The sequence below is a fragment of the Anolis carolinensis genome, chromosome 6 (genome assembly GCF_035594765.1).
Source record: "Anolis carolinensis isolate JA03-04 chromosome 6, rAnoCar3.1.pri, whole genome shotgun sequence".
NCBI lineage: Eukaryota > Metazoa > Chordata > Lepidosauria > Squamata > Dactyloidae > Anolis > Anolis carolinensis.
This window is the reverse complement of record NC_085846.1, coordinates 47,545,163-47,564,285: the sequence shown is the minus strand read 5'-3', so window position 1 is coordinate 47,564,285 and position 19,123 is coordinate 47,545,163. Positions and strand designations below refer to the sequence as shown.

The 19,123-nt window shown below is 37.1% G+C and overlaps 1 protein-coding gene across 2 annotated transcripts in view; it reads left to right on the top strand.

Moving 5' to 3' along the window:
- slc9a3 (solute carrier family 9 member A3) overlaps positions 1-17,893 on the top strand; it is a 61,347-nt gene extending 43,454 nt beyond the window's left edge. Inside the window, exons 7-17 of one of the 2 annotated variants that reach the window (XM_062957006.1) lie at positions 574-776; positions 3,386-3,475; positions 4,297-4,367; positions 5,495-5,624; positions 6,575-6,690; positions 7,852-7,981; positions 9,091-9,270; positions 12,462-12,519; positions 13,854-13,961; positions 15,404-15,647; positions 17,765-17,893. In XM_062957006.1, the coding sequence (XP_062813076.1) occupies positions 574-776; positions 3,386-3,475; positions 4,297-4,367; positions 5,495-5,624; positions 6,575-6,690; positions 7,852-7,981; positions 9,091-9,270; positions 12,462-12,519; positions 13,854-13,961; positions 15,404-15,647; positions 17,765-17,768 (1,334 nt within the window). In that variant the 3' untranslated portion in view covers positions 17,769-17,893. Of the gene's footprint in view, positions 1-573; positions 777-3,385; positions 3,476-4,296; positions 4,368-5,494; positions 5,625-6,574; positions 6,691-7,851; positions 7,982-9,090; positions 9,271-12,461; positions 12,520-13,853; positions 13,962-15,403; positions 15,652-17,764 lie in introns of those variants that run through there. The other variant, XM_016994475.2, reaches the window with a different exon arrangement.
- Positions 17,894-19,123: the final 1,230 nt, after the last annotated feature.

Sequence of the window (19,123 nt, the reverse complement as noted above, 5' to 3'; positions counted from 1 at the left end):
CAAATTATCTCCCATCCTAAAAGATAAATCTTGAGTTGCAGTTATTATCTGAGGCCCCATCTACACTGTCATATAATCCAGAGTATCAAAACAAGTAATCCACATTATCTGATTTGAACTGGATTATTTTAGTCCACGCTGGTTCAAAGCACATAATCTGGATTTTATCTGGCAGTGCAGATGAGGTTTAAGACAAGTGTTCTAACCCAGCAAGAGAGTTTTGTCTGTGCTGCTCATTGCAACACTCATCTAGTCCTCATGCAACTTAATAGGATATCTAAGGCCCCATCTACACTGCCAGATTATTTGCTTTGAACTGGATTATACGGCAATGTAGACTCATATAATCCAGTTCAAAGAAGATGATCTGGATTTTATATGGCAGTGTAGAAGGAGCCCAAGATAGATGCCACATCTCACCAGGATATATAAATTTGCCACTTCTAGGAATGAAGGTTTCTGTTTTGACACCAACTATTGTTTTACAAGCCGGCAGTAGTTGTGTCTGTTATATTTTCTAGCAAAAAAATGCTCATGAAGACTTTTGTAACTCTGACCATTTTGTTTTAACAGGTGTAATTCTGCAGACATGGGTCTTGAATCACTTCAGAATGGTCCAGCTGGGGATAATAGACCAAGTGGTGATGTCCTATGGTGGCCTCCGTGGTGCAGTTGCTTTTGCTTTGGTGGTCCTTTTGGATGGAAACAAAGTCAAGGACAGAAACCTATTTGTCAGCACAACAATAATTGTTGTGTTTTTTACTGTAATAATCCAGGTACACAAACTTTCAGCATTTTTCCCATTAGAAAAGAAATCCAAAGTTTTGGATGAACATTACTTCCTAAATCCAGTCTGGATATGCATCCACATTGTAGAATTAATGCAATTTGACATCACTTTAACTGTCATGGCTCAATGGTACAGAATCATAGAAGCTGCAATTTTACAAGGTATTCAACCTTCTCTACAAAGAGTGCTGGTGCCTCATCAACAATAAATCCCAGGATCCCATAGCATTGAGCCATGGTAGTTGAAGTGGTGTCAACCTGTATTAATTCCACAGTGTAGGTGCATTCTGGGAGGCAATAGTCCATGCACAGGTACAAGCCCTTCCCTCCTCTCTTGTCCTATCCTTTGGCTATGACCCTGACCTACCTGTATGGTAGATTCACAAAATGATACCTGCCTTAAGACTGATAGCCAGACATTCGTTTTACCTAGAAAAACAGCAGATAGGGAAAGAAGGACATTAGAGATTCACAAGCCTTAGACTTCTTCCTTATACCGTGCCCAGTGCAGTAGCAAAAGCAGCTGCTAAATATGGTCTTTGTGTTATGTCAGTGAGCTAAGAATATAATTATCTTTATAATTTTAGTAACAGAGATCCTATTTAATGTTTTGAAAATGTATCGCTTGGGACAAAACACAGTTTGCTCTGCACTAAAAACTCAAGTTTCCATGTCAGAGCTGAGTGTATTAATAGATCATGAGAGACCTATATGAGCAAAGCAAGCACTACATTTGCAAATATAAATAGAATTGTTAATACTGTTCATAAGTGAAGAGAAATTTTCTTCTACTTCATTGTAGATCAGAAACCAAGAATTTATTTTAGTAATACTGGTCCACTGAATGATTTGGGTCATAAAACATTATTTCTACTAGTGATTTTTATAAAGTAAGGGATGCAACTTAATATACAATGCTTATTATCATTATTATTATGCTATGTAACATTTTTTTGTTCTAGGGTTATAAATGTCATTTCCTAATTGTTTCTATCATAAAAAATTGGAAAAGTTTATTCCTGCAGCACATTTTGCTATAGTTTTTCAATGAATATCTCATAGAGTCTCAACCAATTCAACATAGTTTGTGGCAGCCACAAAAACAAAGTTTCTGGAGTATAACAACTACTTTTTAAAGTAGTTGTTATACTCACAATTAAACAGGAAATAACATTTTCAAACCAGAAACAGAAAAATATTCATTTTTTCTTACATATTGTTATTAGTAGTGGTAGTGAACACACTTCATACTGCTATGACCATAATTTCAAGATCTGGCACTAAATATTTAGTAAGAATGTCATGGTAACATTTGTTGCTAGTACTTTCAACTCTAGTAAATCTGACTAGTGGAGCAAGGAAAATACACCTGACTAGTGGAACAAGGAAAAGACATGGCCATATAAAAGTGGCAAGTGTATCACTTGAATAAAATAAATAACAAATTTCAGACTAAATGATCCAACATAAGTAATAAATTGACATCACCCAGAATAAACCACCACCAACAGTTATAGCATAGAAGTGTTAATTCTCACTCCCAGGACTTCCCATGTCAGCATTAAGAGTCCTGGAAGTTGTGCCAACACAAAGGGAGAAGTAGAGGTGATTTCTCAGGCTGGATCTACACTGCCATATAATCCATTATAAAGAAGATCATCTGGATTCAGAAACTAGATTATATAGCAGTATAGATGGGGGCTTCACTTTGACATTACACAAGCACACACTATGGACCAGGTGCCATCATGCTGCTGTGAGCTGTGAAGTTCCAGGGGTTTCTTTAAAGTAAAGTTTGGGCCCTTCCAGACAGGCCTTTAACCCGAAACCTGTCTCGGTTTAACCAGAGGCGTCTAAGTGGTGCCTCCGGTAAAACCAAATTAATTAGATAAGTAATCTTTGTTCCAAATTAATTAGACACCTGGTAAGACCCCAGATCTTAGGTAAGATCTGAGCCTTAATAAGTGTGGACCCGGGGACTGCATCACGCAATCCCCGGGCCTAATCCACACAACCAACTTGGTTGTTCGGGCTCCGTAACACCAAAAAAATGAGAGGGCAGCCACTCCCTCCTGCAAACCCCAAATTTAGGCTCTAACATTTAGGATTTTCCTCCCCCCAACTCCCTGTCCTCCTCATAAGCTATTTTGGTGCACCAGACAAACTTACAAGCAGGCTGCGTGCCTGGCAGCAGCGCTTTATAAGTTTTAGGGCCTAAATTTGGGGTTTGGGGGATCATTGGCTGCTATCCTGATTACAATAGCATCTAGCCACCCGAGAGGGAAAATCCAGGGTTTGGGGTAGACAGTGTGGACAGGAATGCGGGCAAAAACGAGTTACTTTATCCCGTTTTCACCAGCAATTTCCTGCTGTCTGGAAGCACCCTAAATCATCCCTCACCTTTAGATCTCAGGCTATATTATTTGCCCAGCCATAGCCTTTTAAAATGATATATGATGGGACTGCCTAAAATTAAAAAAATTAATTGGTGTCATAGATGGGTTATCTCAAGACTTCCTGTATGTGTAACGTGTGCTGTATTTCTTATGGATTCTTGTAAATCCAATTAGAGTAATGTGTCTGTTTCCTCCCACAGGGTTTGACTATCAAGCCTTTGGTCCAATGGCTGAAAGTGAAAAGAAGTGAGCACAGAGAACCCAAACTGAATGAGAAGCTCCATGGCAGGGTAAGCAGTGTCATGATCAAACTGATGCCAGTGGGGAAAAGCCTGAAATCTTGTATAGGTTTCCTTAAAGAAATAGCTATTTTCTAACAATACTGTTCTTATTATGGTAGTGAGGCATGTGATCAGATGAATCTGCTGCAGTATTGAAACTGTGTTCTCAGGGGCAGCTGCAATGTAGGGATTGGTTCTTCAGATTCCCATCGAGGTCAGCTTTCAGAGCCCACCTTTCTACCTAACTACCCTGAAGTATCAAACCAGAATGCTTAATTGTTGATTAAGATATGTTCTTGAATAGTAAGCAAAAGGTCGCAAGACCTCCTCTTAGGATTATGGGATGAACCTTCCTATGATTCCAACTCCCAGTGTGAGCCAGTAGCAAGTTAAAGCCCTCCAATGTATCTCCTTGAAACCCCCAGTTTTTCTCCAACTCCTCTCGCGTTTGTTGTAAATAACTGGGGAAAAGGAAGTTGATGCAATCTTCTAGATAAAGTATGGAAATAATCAAGACTCGTTTCTGAGCATAGACTAGTCTGTTGCACTTTATCTAATACAGTAATCATGCACATGGTGCTATCACATGAAAGGTTGCATTGCAGTGCTATGAGGAATTCTCCTGCTGGTCTCTGTTGGAGGTAAGATACAGAACCATGCTCCCAGGTTTTTCAGATGTATTCTAATCTCTTATTGACTCATATGAAAAATAACTCTTATGATTATAACTGGGTGTGTCCACTGTCTAGACCTGGACACTGTTTACATGTACATTTTCTGCAGCACCCTGTCCAATTACACAACCAATGCTGTGTTATTTGTTTTCACAGGCTTTTGACCACATTCTTTCAGCTATTGAAGATATATCTGGTCAAATAGGACATAATTACTTGAGAGACAAGTACGTAGAATCAGACTGTTTTATCTAACTCAAAAGGGAACGGTTTATAAATGAATGGAAAATGTGACTAAATAGCAAAATATGATAGACCCTAATGACCAAGCAAACAGGAAAACAGGTTAGTTATGTAAGATAACCACTACTAAGGGCCCTTCCAGGCAAGCCTAAAACATGGGACCTGTCTTGCTTTTAACCAAATGACATCTCAGGTAAAAGTGAATTAATCCAGAGAAAACTGGGTTTTCCTAGTTTTTCTAGTTTGTTCTGGTTTAATTAAACACCTGGAAAGATTTGGACCTTAAGCTAAGGTCTGGATCTTTTGAGGTACTGGGCTTATGGGGATTAACTCCCGGGTCTACTTCTGCAGTTACCCAACTGGTAGTTGCTTCTGCTACTATTACTTTACTATTCTTTTGAATGACTAGAAACGTATTCAAGGTGTTAAACATATTGAAATCAGAGCTTCAGAGTTTTCTTCACAAATTATTGTATTGTGTTACTACTAACTCTGAAAAAAACCAGAACATTTTAGTTGCTCATTACATTAAATGTTGATTTAAAAAATATGTTTGTTATTTTTTTAAAATGAAAACGTGAAAGCTTAAAATACAAAATTTTGATGTCAAAATGCTCCCCAAAAACATTTTTGCTTCTAAAAAGTAATGAGGAAAAGGCAATAAATTTTACATTACTCATTACATCGGAAAAGAAACAATATCAGTTTAATGTTTAAAGAGAAAGTTCTAATACCTTCATTAGAAAAATGAGTTTTAAAAAAATAAGGCTAGCCATTCTTATGTTTTAATTCTAAACTCTGATTGAGACTGCAATTCTGTACACAACTTCATGGGAGTAAACACCATTCTATACAATGGGATTTACTTCTGACTTACTTCTGTGAAGGATCATGATACCAGGACTGGAAATCATGTGGCTCTCCAGATATTGTTGAACTGCAGCTCCCAGCGTTCCTCACAATTGACTATCCATGTAGGAAAATAATGAAAGGCCCATCATACTGGAGTAGAACTTGGAATGAGATTCCAGTCTTCGTTATTTGAACATGAAAATGCTAAACATGTCAATTCAATATATAGCAGCTTCATATTTTGTGTTTACGTCATTAGGTGGTTGAATTTTGACAGACAAGTACTCAGTAAATTCCTGATGAGAAGGTCTGCTCAGAAAACCAGAGACCAGATTCTTAAAGTTTTCCGTGAACTCAACTTGAAGGATGCCATCAGTTATGTGGCAGAGGTAATCCTAAATGATGAAACAGATGTTTATCTTGCTTGAAATTGTAATTAGATTAGTAATGTAGTGTGTGTGTCATTTTTCATCAGAATGATTTTCGTGCAAAACTTAGAAATATGTCTAACTTGTTTGGGACCATTATGGGAAAGGACTAACAAAACCACCTCTGCATATCCCTTGCCTCAGGAAACCTTAGGAAATTCATTGGGTTGTCATACATCAATGGACAACTTGAAGTGGGTGTGTGAAGTGTTATCATATTGCAACAAAACATAGATTTGCATATTCCCCAGTTAGTCTAAACATTGCAAAAGTATGAGCGAGGAAGATATCCAGGCCATTTTTCTTCATATGCAATATGACAAAATTTGTGATCCCATGCCCCTTCTACACTGCCATATAATATCCAGATTATCTGCTTTGAATTGTATGGCAGTGTAGACTCATGTGATGTAGTTCAAAGCAGATAATGTGGATTATCTGCTTTGATAATCTAGATCAAATGGCAGTGTAGAACCTGATAGACAGGTGTGGAACCTGTGCTTTTTTGTCTCATTTTTTAGTGGGAAAGCATACTATCAGTGTAAACTGTAATTGCTATCATATTAATTTACTTTCTTCAGCTCACCATAGTTAGTTTCACTATGGGAAACAAAAAATAACATCATTGTGATTTCCAAACATATTAAAACACATCTGGAATATATGGCAGAGATTAAATATTTGAATCCTGTGTTGTGAGAAAAGTGGAGTGTAAATGAAATGCATAATATACATTTTAAGAAGTGTAAAGCTTTGGAAGAAAAAGGAAGCATTGCCAATGATGTATAAAATTATTTATGACAAATGTATTATAGTTTAGAGAAGCATTAGTCCACATTACATAACTTTCTGTATCAATATCCCTCTTGAATTTCTGGCTGAAGTTTGTGTGTGTGTTCTTTGTTGAACAGGGAGAGCGAAGAGGTTCTCTGGCATTCATCCGCTCCCCAAGTATTGATAACACAGCCAATGTGGACTTCAGCATTATCAATCAAATGAATGGAGACGCTTCTGTTTCCCAGTTACTGTAAGTAGATGAGAAGCTTATCCCATGTTTTATGTCTGTCAGTGGCTTGAAATCTAACATTGCACAAATCAGCAACTGTAGGGAGAAAATGAAAGTGTTCATTTCTGTAAAAATTTGGCTGAAGTTCATCACTTTTAAATGCCCTATATTTAAATATTCTGGGTCACTATGAGCTGAGTACCAACGCATACATCCCCTTTCCTCCCACTTATCCAAGTCGATAAATTAAATCAGAGAGAGAACGTTTGCCATGATGATGGAATTCTGGTTTATTGTGCAATTTGAAAAACAGGACTGTAAACTAAGTTTTGTTTTTGATTTCCAAAGTCTCATTTCTTCGGGAGCACTAAATGAGAATCCTAGGTTCAGCTATTGGTTTTAAATAATCTTGCATTTCCCCACCTTTTCATTAAATATGTTTTTAAATAAAAATAATGCACAGGGATAGCTATCTTTGTTTGTTTGTTTGTCTAGTTTGTATTCTGGTTCTCTTTTAGTGTGTGACCCAAAGCACTTTACAACAATGATTGTGACATAACACCATTAAAATCAAATTTTAAAAAACTCACTATGTAATTGTGGCATACTGAAAACTAAATTAAAAACCATTTAAAATTATTTAAAACACAACAAAGGAAAAAGTACAACACCACTCGACATTAAAAACCCATCTTCTGCAACCAGTGCCCAAAGCTGTTTGAAATAGAAAATGTTTGCTTGTCAATGGAAGAAAAGTAGAGGAGGCCAGCTTGCTTTTGTATGGGAGCAGCCATGGACAAAGTCTTCTCTCACTTCCACATCAAATGTTACTTTCGAAGGTGGTAGGACTAAGAGAAAACCTTTTTCCAAACAACCTTAGAAATTAGTCTTTACAATGTGTAAGGCACTTCATGAACCAACACATTTATGGTAACCCAGGATTCATTATGGTATATTCCAAGGAAAAATATTTTGAAAGTGACCCTCACGGTGGTAAAGTTCCTTGCAGTGGCAGCAAGGCTGAGAAAGAGCCTAGTCTCCGATCAGGGTATTACCTGACATTGTGTAGTTTGTGTTTATTATTCACTTAACACCTGTGGGTCCATGGATGGTAATAAAGATATATTTGTCAGTTTTATAGTTGGTTAGCAGAAGACAACAAATAAACACCCTTTTTTACAGGAGAGGAAGTGTCAGTTCTGTCTGCCTTGACATGCAAGCACTAGAAGAGAGAAGAAAAAGTATCCGAGATGCTGAAGATATGTTCACCCACCATACTCTACAACAATATCTGTACAAGCCCCGGCAACAGGTGAGAGCTCACCTGCCCATAATACTTGAAAATTTTGGATGTTTAGCGTGAAATTGAATTCAAAAAGTGTCCTTTGATACCTAGAAATTATTTTTCCACTCGTAGAAGAACATGAAAGAATGTGAAAAACATGAAACTAAATCCAGAGTTATTCTTATACTTGTGTTTGTAAAAGTAGAAGCATGTAAATAGTGAGAAATTTCTACTAGTATTCTGAATATGGAACAGTTTTAATGAGTAAATCTAGGTATCTGTTCCATATTCATGATCACTATTGTGATGCTATTGTCACTACTCCCACCCACCCCTTGACTGGGGACCTGCTACATGGGAAGAAGGAGCTGAATTCTGTCAGTAATCTAGGCTCAGATGAATAACATTTGCATCAGATTTTAGGAGGTTAGGCCATGAGGGATTACTTAACTGAGGCCCCTTCTACACTGCCATAAAATCCTGATTATCAAAGCAAATAATCCACATTATCTGATCTGAACTGGATTATATGAGTCTATACTGCCATATAATCCAGTTCAAAGCAGATAATCTGGATTTTATATGGAAGTGTAGAAGGGACCTGAGTAGCTGATACAGAATACAGGCCTTTACAGCACTCTGTGAGCTCTTCCAAAGCTTTACCATGGTTTCCCACCCATAAAATAGCTCTAACTGCAGTTTCCCCTGTTGCTAAATTCCAGCAGACATTGGAGAACTTCTGATGCTCCAAACATCCCAAATCTAATCTGAAGTAGGAGAGTTACATTTTCTTCAGCTTCAAAACTCTGAATTAGAGGTTGCAAATCTTTCAATCTAACCTCTTCTTCTGGATTTATTATGAAATATGCACACACTGTAAATGCTGCAAAACCTCCTTTGGGAGATCTGATTTGAGTATTTTTCTTGTGTTTGTGAGAAGAATTTGTTTGCATGTTCTGTATAACTTCAACTTTTTCCAACAAAGTTTCTAACTAAACATTGTTGATTCAGTAGTTTGGCTGTGGTTTTACATTAAGGAATATATATTGAGGGAGTAACAATGGATTTAAAATAGGTTAGAACCAAACATTTGCGGTGGTGTGTAACTTCTGGTTTTCTTTTGGTCTGGGTCGCAGCACAAACTTCTGTACAGTCGCCATGAAATAACTCCAAATGAAGATGATAAGCAATACAAGGAGATTTTCCACCGAACCATGAGACGGCGCTTGGAGTCTTTCAAGAGCACCAAGACAGGGTTCCAGTCACATCATAAGAAACACAATAAAACGCACAGGAGGGATTGGGACCAAAAAAGAGTAAGAAAATAATGTCTGAGTTTGCATAACTTACATCAATGAAGGAATCTGAGATCTAAAGTTTTTATATCCATGTTCAGGTTTTCAGGCATCCAGCGGATCATATCTGTGTGCCAAGCTACATGAAAAATTTCATTTCTGAGTCTCATTTGTGCCACCTTGAGTCTCCTTCAGGAGAGATAAAGTAGGGTATAAATACATATAGGAATAATAATAACATGTATTTGTTTGTTTAAAATTACCTTATACCGCTCAAAATAACTAACAAAATAGTATCAGGCTCTAGACTGGCACAGAGCAAAATGCCATGGTGCCCATGTGTGTCAGGATTATTCAGGCAGTATATCATGCCCATTTTCTTGGTCTTCCCTTTAACCACCTATCTGCTAGAGAGCAGCTCCTAACCTAGATCCTCTAAGGCAAGGCATCATGCAAGTGGAAGTGATTTCCCTTAATATTGCCTTTGCCCAGCATTAAATGTTCTCTGTTCGGGAAGTGGACTTCGAATTCTGTGGAATTGCATTACAGCAAATAGAAGCAGTCCGCATGTTACAAACATCCGGCTTACGAATGACTCATTGTTAAGAACGGGGTTGAGGCAACAGAAAGTGAATAAAATCTACCCCTTGGAAGGGAAATTCACCCATGAAAAAATTATTATGGGGAAAAGGGGTCTCCACTGAAGCTTTATCACCAATCCTTGTTTCCACAATAAGCCAAATTTTTCAACCTCTAACTATCACAGGGACAGAAAGTGAAGTGAAATCTTCTGAACAGGGACAGAGACAACAAAACAAGCACCACAGGGGTGTTAGCCAATCCCTATACTGTACTATCCAAAGCCTATATATATTATATATATATTTGGCTGGAGTTACATTTAAAAATGTACCTGTTCTGACTTGCATACAAATTCAACTTAAGAACAAACCTACAGAAACTACCTACTTTGTTCGCAACTTGGGGACTGCCTGTATAAGGAAGGATCCTGATTGAGGCTGTGAGACATAAGAAGGGTGGCTTGGTAGCAATGCACATAGATACAGGACCAGCAGAGCCACATATTTATTTGTAGGTGTTTTTAAGGGATGTAGGAAATGTGCTGCCTAAAACACCAGGCTTTGGCTGCTTCTGCAAAAAAGAGGGAAGAAATAAGACCCACTTACCACCCATCCCCATTAAAGAAAGTAACATATTTCAGTCATTTAACTTACAGTGCGTTTCCTACTCCTAAGACATCACCAAAGCAGTTTATAGGAACTGAAATGTGATCAGCTATATTCTCCAAAGCAATAGTTTGCACTTTATGGCTTCAGCATAAAGGGAATAAGAGCCCCTGTATTCAGAGGAGTTGATTCTAGTAAACATGCCTAACAAATGTATATGTAGATTGCTTTTGAAATGAAGGCAGTGTTTATGCACTTCCTATTGCCACCAAGTAATGATTGAGGGTAGAGAAGGTGACACCTAGTGGTTTGTGCAATATTGACGGGAACATCTGGATTTGTTATGTCAAGGTTAAAATGATAATATGATAGGGAGAGGATGAGAGAGAAATTCTAGTAATCTCTCACTTAATAAGGTGGACCATATTTTTCAAACTGCTGGTATACTTTTTCAATGGATTATGTCACGTGTAGCTAAGATAATAGTGCTAGAGGTTGTAGAGGTGACCAAGTTTAAAGATACTATTAGAAGATATAGATTAGTTTTCTGTTATCGGGACAGCTAATATCAGAAAAGAGTTCTTTATCTGTATTATCGTGTGCTTTCAAGTTGTTTCCAACTTATGGAAACCTTAAGGTGAACGTTTCACAGGGTTTTCTTGGCACAGTGTCTTAGGAGAGATTTTACCTTTGTCTTCTTCTGAGACCCATGATCACCCAGTGAACATCCATGGCTGAATAGGGATTTGAAGTCTGCTCTCTGGCAATTTAGTCCAACACTCAAACCTCAATACCTATATAAATAGGAATAATAATAGTGAAGTAATAGCTTTTCCTGAACCAAATATGTCTCTGTTTTTGTGTGCATGTATGTGTATGTGCTGGTGGCACAGTGGGTTAAACCGCTGAGCTGAACTTGCTGATCAAAAAGTTGGTGGTCCGAATCTGGGGAGTGGGGTGAGCTTCTGCTGTTAGCCTCAGCTTCTGCCAACCTAACAGTTCGAAAACATGCAAATGTGAGTAGATCAATATGTACTGTTCCGGCAGGAAGGTAATGGTGCTCCATGCAGTCATACAGGCCACATGACCTTGGAGACGTCTACTGACAACGCCGGCTCTTCGGCTTAGAAATGGAGATAAGCATCAACCCCTCAGAGTCGGACACGACTAGACTTAATGTCAGGGAAAACCTTTACCTTATGTGCTTACTTATGGCCATTCAATGAATTTTATAGGTTTTTCTTGGGCAAGGAATACTTAGTTGCGATTGACAGGGAGAGCAGAAGGAAAATTGGGATCTAGTGTTAGATCTGTGAGTGATTTGAATTAGAGTAGGAAGAATTTCTGTCCCCTAATAATTTAACAATAGCAAGTTATAAAATTGTTGAAGCTGTGCACCATTTTGTAGCGGTTTAAGCATTGGCCTAGCTCTCTGGAGAACAAGATTAAAATCTTCATTCAGCGATGGAAAACCATTGGGTGATCTTAGACAAGTTTACATTCTCTCAGACCCCTTCTACGCGGTCCTGTAGCCCAGGATCTGCTCCCAGATTATCTGCTTTGAACTGGATTATATGAGTATACACTGCCAGATAATCTGGGATAAGAAGATAATCTGGGATTAGATCCTGGGATATAGGGCAGTATAGACCCAGCCTCAGCCTCAGTGGAAGTAAATGACAAACTTTCCTAACAAATCTTGCCAAGAGAACCACATGATAAGTTTGCCATAAGTTTGAAAGTACACAACAACAGCAGTGACAAAAACCCTGGTGTTCATGAGCAATCTCCCATCCACGAACTAAGCAACCTGATCTTGCCTAACTTCTAAAATCAGATGGGATCTGACAGCTTCGGGATATTTAAACCTCAGTTTAAACATACTAATTACAAAATAAAATACCATATAAGCTTTACAACACCTTTGCTATATGATAAATAGAATTATGTCCTAGTAAAATATTTGGGTTCACTAAAAGACTCTTACTTCTAGAAAGGATTTATCTCTTATTTTTCTTATTTCAGAAAAATAGCAATGCCATTCCAAATGGAAATCTGCCCACAGAAGCCATAAATGATAAAGGTAAAAACATGTTAAAACAATATTTGGAGATTATACATTTTAAGAAGTGTAGCATGGTAAAATAGTGTTGGGTTATATTTGCATATTAATTATGGATTGGATATTACTTATCTTTTTTACAATTAAAAACATGGTGATGGGATGATGAAAAAATATAATTTAATCATCTGGTTAAAAAACCCCCGAATAGAATGATTGAAAATGAATATACTTTCAATGACACCACAGCATTTTTCCACTTTACAATATGCATTTCACTCCTGATTTTATATATGTATGTATGTATGTATTTGCTATATATGCTATAGTGAAGCAAGACATTGATTTATCAATACTGCAACCATAAGTAAATTTCACAACTTCCAAAACTAGGTATACATTTCGCCACATTTGGGGAACCTACAACCAAACCTGGCAAATTTTATTTAGATGACTCTTAGTGATTACTGAGATAGCTCTGAACATTCCCAAACATTGTTTGAAATTGCTTATATATTTATTTTTTGCATAATGTTGTTATTATTTCAAATACCCTTAATCATTTTTTCGAATTAAAATTACAACTATTGGAAGAAAGAAAGGAATAGGAAAAAGAAAAAAGAGGAAGAGAACTAAAATATAGAAAGAAATATAGACAAAAGGACAAAAAGAAAAGTGGCTTCCAAATTTTTTCAGTGGTTATATATTCATATGATATATTATCATTCCACTCTCAAACTACATCATTGGTGGCTTCTCACAACCATGTTTTACTAATTATCGTAACCAAAAGTTATCCGCTCATTTTCTTTTTTTCTTTTTGTTGCAAAAAGTCCATAAGTGGTTTCCATTCCAATCTTTTAGAAAGAATGTTAATGTTTTTTCTTCTTCTCTTTAATCAATCAAATGAGTCAATTTCAACAACCATTTTCCCATAGTAGCTCATTTTGAATACTTCCATCTTTGTGCATACCATGATCATATACTAAAATGCTACTGTGGTCATATATTGAATTTTGTTTTCTGCAAGATGGGTTGCATCTGGCTTGAAAACAATACAGGTGTAAAGGATCTAGAGGGTCTTGGTAGGAAAACAATAGCCAATAGAAAAATGTGGATGACATAAAAGCCAATAAAATCCAAGATAACTATGGTGCCCTGATCAATAGAATTAGTATCTCTAATTTATTCTGCTTTAGTCAGGTCTCAACTAGAAAACTTGTGTTCATTTGTGTAAGATAAAATTTGCTTTCAACAATGTATCTAAAGATGCATCCCTATAATGAGTTATAATTGTAATAAATAAGTGGTGAATCTCTACTATATACTTATTTATTTTGTCATTTCCCCTGTAGAAATTGAGATTTCCGAACCAGAGGAGAATGATTATGATCCTCGACAAACAGGGCTAGCAATGGACTTCTTAGCTAATGTCACCAAGCAGAATTTCACAGACACAAGTGGTAAGGAAATGAGCACACGATTTTACCTGTGCAATGTTTTTTATTATAAAAACATTTGGTTTTGTTTGTGTGCATTCTCCCATAGTTGTCAAAAGTAGTAACAAGAACAAAAAGCCATAATTTAATTTTGTGGAATGTGCACAGCAGACATAATGCACTGTGGTTCAACAAAATGGGGATTAGTTACTCTTAACTAATGATACTCATTACTGAAATGATGGCAAGACTGAATGGAAGTTTGCCTCTTATTATAAATCCTGAAACAATTACAGTTCATTTTTTAATTTTAAAAAGTGATAATAAAGAGTTCTGAAACTTCTCCCTATGTGATTTGGGATAAGCAAGAGGAACTAATTATGGTACTGTGATTATGGTTTGGTTGGTTGGTTGAAGACAACAAATTAAACACGAGCCTACAATGTGGTGTGGCGGTGAAAAAAGCCAATGGAATTTTTGCCTGCATAAATAGGAGTATAGTGTCAAGATCCAGGGAAGTCTTGCTACCCCTCTATTCGGCCTTGGTCAGACCACACCTGGAATACTGTGTCCAGTTTTGAGCACCGCAATTGAAGGGAGATGTTGACAAGCTGGAAAGTGTCCAGAGGAGGGTGACTAAAATGATCAAGGATCTGAAGAACAAGTCCTATGAGGAGCGGCTTAAAGAGCTGGGCATGTTTAGCCTGCAAAAGAGAAGGCTGAGAGGAGACATGATAGCCATGTATAAATATGTGTGGGAAAGTCATAGGGAGGAGGGAGGAAGCTTGTTTTCTGCTGCCCTGCAGACTAGGACACGGAACAATGGCTTCAAACCGCAGGAAAGGAGATTCCACCTGAACATTAGGAAGAACTTCCTAACTGTGAGAGCTGTTTGGCAATGGAACTCTCTGTCCTGTGGTCTGGTTGAGGCTCCTTCCTTGGAGGCTTTTAAGCAGAGGCTGGATGGCCATCTGTCAGGGGAGCTTTGAATGTTATTTTCCTGCTTCTTGGCAGGGGGTTGACTGGATGGCCCATTAGGTCTCTTCCAACTCCATGATTCTATGATGAAAACAACTACTTAAAAATAATTTAAAGAGACTTGTATAGCAGCCTCTGCCTTCCCTGGTTGCCCAGCATTGCTATGGATTCAAAGCAGGCCTTTCAGAAGGAGGATAAAAACCACCCTGCAGATGGATCTACACTGCCATATAATGCAATTTCATAATACTGTTTATATTTAATACTGTTTTAATGTTTGCATAATTGTATATTTTAAATTGTATGCAAATGCTTTTATGTAAAGCCGCTTTGAGTCTCCTTCAGGAGAGATAAAGCAGAGTATAAATGCATATAATAATAATAATACAAATATTTTTCCCCAACCAATTTCAGCATGGAGAATGTTGTATACCACTAAGCTTGTTCATTGTTACCTAACTGAATTTGTCATTCATGGATTTTTATAGGCATTGATAATCCAGTGTTTTCAGCTGATGTTGAACCAAATGCCCCCATGAGGTTTCCACCTTGGCTGTCTTCTGAAGAGATGGTGGTGCCATCCCAAAGGGCCCGCGTGCAAATACCTTATTCTCCAAACAACTTCCAACGGCTTGCCCCTATCCGACTGAGCAATAGATCCATAGATTCCTTTTTCCAAATAGATGGTCTCGAAGAACGATCTAGAACTTTCCTCCCAGACTCAACACACATGTAATATTTTGAACATTACTGTTGTCCTTTTTTGTAATCAATCAGTTTCTTTCTATCTAATCTTAAATCAATTTCCAAACACTTTTTCCTCACTCTTAGATTCCTTTGGTGTAGCCTTCTTCCCTTCACTTTTTTAAACATCTTGTACTTGAGAACCAAATTGTGAGTTTATATGTTCTTGCATCCTAAAAAAATTAGAGTTTTGCTAGTTTTATCTTTCTCACATTTTGATTAGTCATTTTAACATTTCCCAAAAACTTATGTCTAAATTTGTTTTTGAAAACATCATTTCCTGTTTTTATCTTCCCTATCATCTGTATTATAATTAGCCACAGAATTTGTATTTTCAAGCAAATTTAATTCAGTTCAGTTTCAAATATATAACCACTGAAAAAAGCCATAGCAAACAAGAATAATATTACATTATAATGAAACACCACATAAAATGCCCATAGTAAGTTAAATCATATCCATATGGAGTATAATAAAACAATAAATATATACAGTAGAGTATCTCTTATCCAAACTAAATGGTCCGGCAAAACCTTGGATAAGCGAATATCTTGGATAATGAGGGATTAAGGAAAAGTCTATTAAACATCAAATTACATTATGATTTTACAAATTAAGCACCAAAACATCATGTTATACAACAAGTTTGACAGAAAAATAGTTCAATACGCAGTAATGTTATGTTGTAATTACTGTATTTACGAATTTAGCACTAAAATAGCATGATATATTGAAAACATTGACTACAAAAATGTCTTGGATAATCCAGAACCTTGGATAAGCGAGTCTTGGATAAGTGAGATTCTACTGTATATATAAATTTTAAAAATATAACATAAATTTGACTAAAGTTACCAATTTTATATCTAATAAAAGTAAATCCAAAGTGATGTACTGTACCTGCCATTTCTATAAAAAAAACTGGGCAACAAACAATTTGGGGTTTAATGTTAAGTTAGATTTAAGAGCCAGAGTGATAAATGTTGCCATTTGGCATATTACAGATTTATTTTTATGTGTTAATAGCATTATAAACTTTCCCGATTTGATCTTTCTGGGAGACTTGTTATGATGGATTGCAAAATGTTTGCCCATTGACTAAAATTGTAAGGCATCAAAGTATAAGATGCGCATCAAGAAACGTTTTCATTATAAGGAGACACGTTGTAGTAATCTTTTAATTCGGCAAGGACAATATCATGTGACGGAGGAGCTCCACTGTTGTCATCTTTGATGCTCGCTTATCTTATCCTTGGGTGATGGGCTTCTCTTCTTACTTTTTTTCCCTTTTTCCTCAACTGCCTTTCTTGAAAAATCCTTTGGGAATTATGGCTGAACTATTTGGGGAACTGATACACATTGTATTTGTGACAATGTGCATAATGGGTGGATGGCATAGAGGCATATGGGGTCTTAGAATGTACGGCCTCTTGGAAATATTTCCCAAAGGTGTGTAGTTTTCTTACAAATATTCTCCTGCCCTGTCCTTATCCCTAGAAAATGTTTAAGAATTCAAATTGTAAAAAACATTATTTCTGCTTTATATATACCTGTATCTATTTTTAAAATGTGATTGTAAGCACAATGTCTGTATGCAGAGAATTCATAGAGGTGCAGAAGATGGGAGTAATTCCCCACTTGGCATAAAGGAATCAAAGACCACCTCTGAGATGGATGCGAAGGATGTTTGTGTCTTCTTGATCTGTCTTATCCCTTCTGCTCCACTTAATGGAATTTATTCCATCTCTGCATAATTTGTATCGAATCAAGAAAGAAGAGGAAAGAGATTCCCATTCCTCCAGAGCTCTCTGCACTTACATAGGCATGGGAGAGGGACTAACAGGGTTATACTGAACCCATGGGAATTCTCCGGGCATGAATGTTGACCTCTTTTGGATTGTGTCTCAAATGCATATGTGAATAATTGTACTATTTTAATTTATATGCAGGCAAGACTGGTTAAATGTCCACTTGGTGGTGCTAGAATATAAGAAATGCAGAGCTTGTAACCTCTGGCCCCTGAATAGATTTAGAATTTTCCCAGTGTGAAAAGCAGCATTGTTTAGTATAAACTGCAACTAAGTATGGCATTTTTCCTTCCACAGGTGATTCTGCGTTTGATACTTTGCTATCAGGATATTCTTCGGATGAAATGCTCCTTCCTTGGGAAAATGAACAAACAAGACCTGACGCTTCCTTGTCGAATGAATACCACAACTTAGACTCCATGTGGCAACAGGACTGCACACCTTTGGAAGAAGACAGGGGATATTCTGAGTTCTTGACTCATTCCCATCAGGAACTACCTGACCTCCAGTGGCAGACAGTCTTCAACACTGATGACCAAACACATTTAAATACAAATTACTCTACTGACACTAGCTATGACCTAGTAAGTCCCCAGCTTGACCATTCTGTTCCTGAGTCTGAAGGATTAGTGGAGTCTGTTTTTTGGAACGCCCAAGATAAAAAATGGCCATTTAATGTACAAGCTCACAACCGATCTGCAACGGCAAGGCGAGTGCAGAGTCGACGTTCATTCCACAGACCCAAACCTGCACAACGTCCTAAGCTTCAAAAGATAGCATCTCTTCCGGCTTCTTTTCACATCCCTCCACATCCTTGGGAACAGGAAGAAACTTACCTGTGAGTCTTCTTGACCTGACTCTCTGATGAACAAAAAGAGAATGAGTAAATACAATATACTGAATTTTAAGGAAGAAACTATTTAAATGCTACAGTCTTATAACACGTTTTAAAAGAAATACTGAACTTGGCATTCAAGTGGCTATATAGCCATACGCATTTTACAATGAAAGCATCCAGGAGGAAGCACCAAGAACATTCAGTATGTTTCCTTTTTGTTTTGTTTTGTAGAGCCATCTTCTTCATGATGTGTGATTAAGATTTTCAAAGCAAAAGGTTATCCTGTTTGTGCTGTTTTTCTAAGGACCTCTCTAGTTCTCAGCTGAGAATATCTTGTTCTCTTGATCTGGCAAAGCAAGAAGATTGCCAGTTTCTACACCAGCCCTATTGATCCAGAGGCATCATGGATAATGAGCTCTGCATCTGAAGTGGGTTTCATGGCCAGTACAGTCAGACAGCCTCCCCTATAGTTTTCTAGGCTACATCTTAGCCTTGGGCCTTTCAGTTCTAAATCAAGGCCTAGAGACCCTGATATTTGAACATTAGAAAATATTATGCCATATTCCTCTTGCAAAGTTTTAGAAAATATGCAAAAATTTATTCTGGGTGAAATGGATTAGTGCCTTTTTGTATCAACTGTGAAATCTAAGGATATATTTTCTTACTGTTAAATATTATAATTTATAAATTGCTAATCACATTACAGGGCTTTATTACTCGGTTTTCTACAAGCAATACTGTAGGGAATTAAAGAATGCTTAAGAACATATAGACTGCACTCTTATAGATGTTTATTCTGAAGTAAGCCCTTCTGAGCA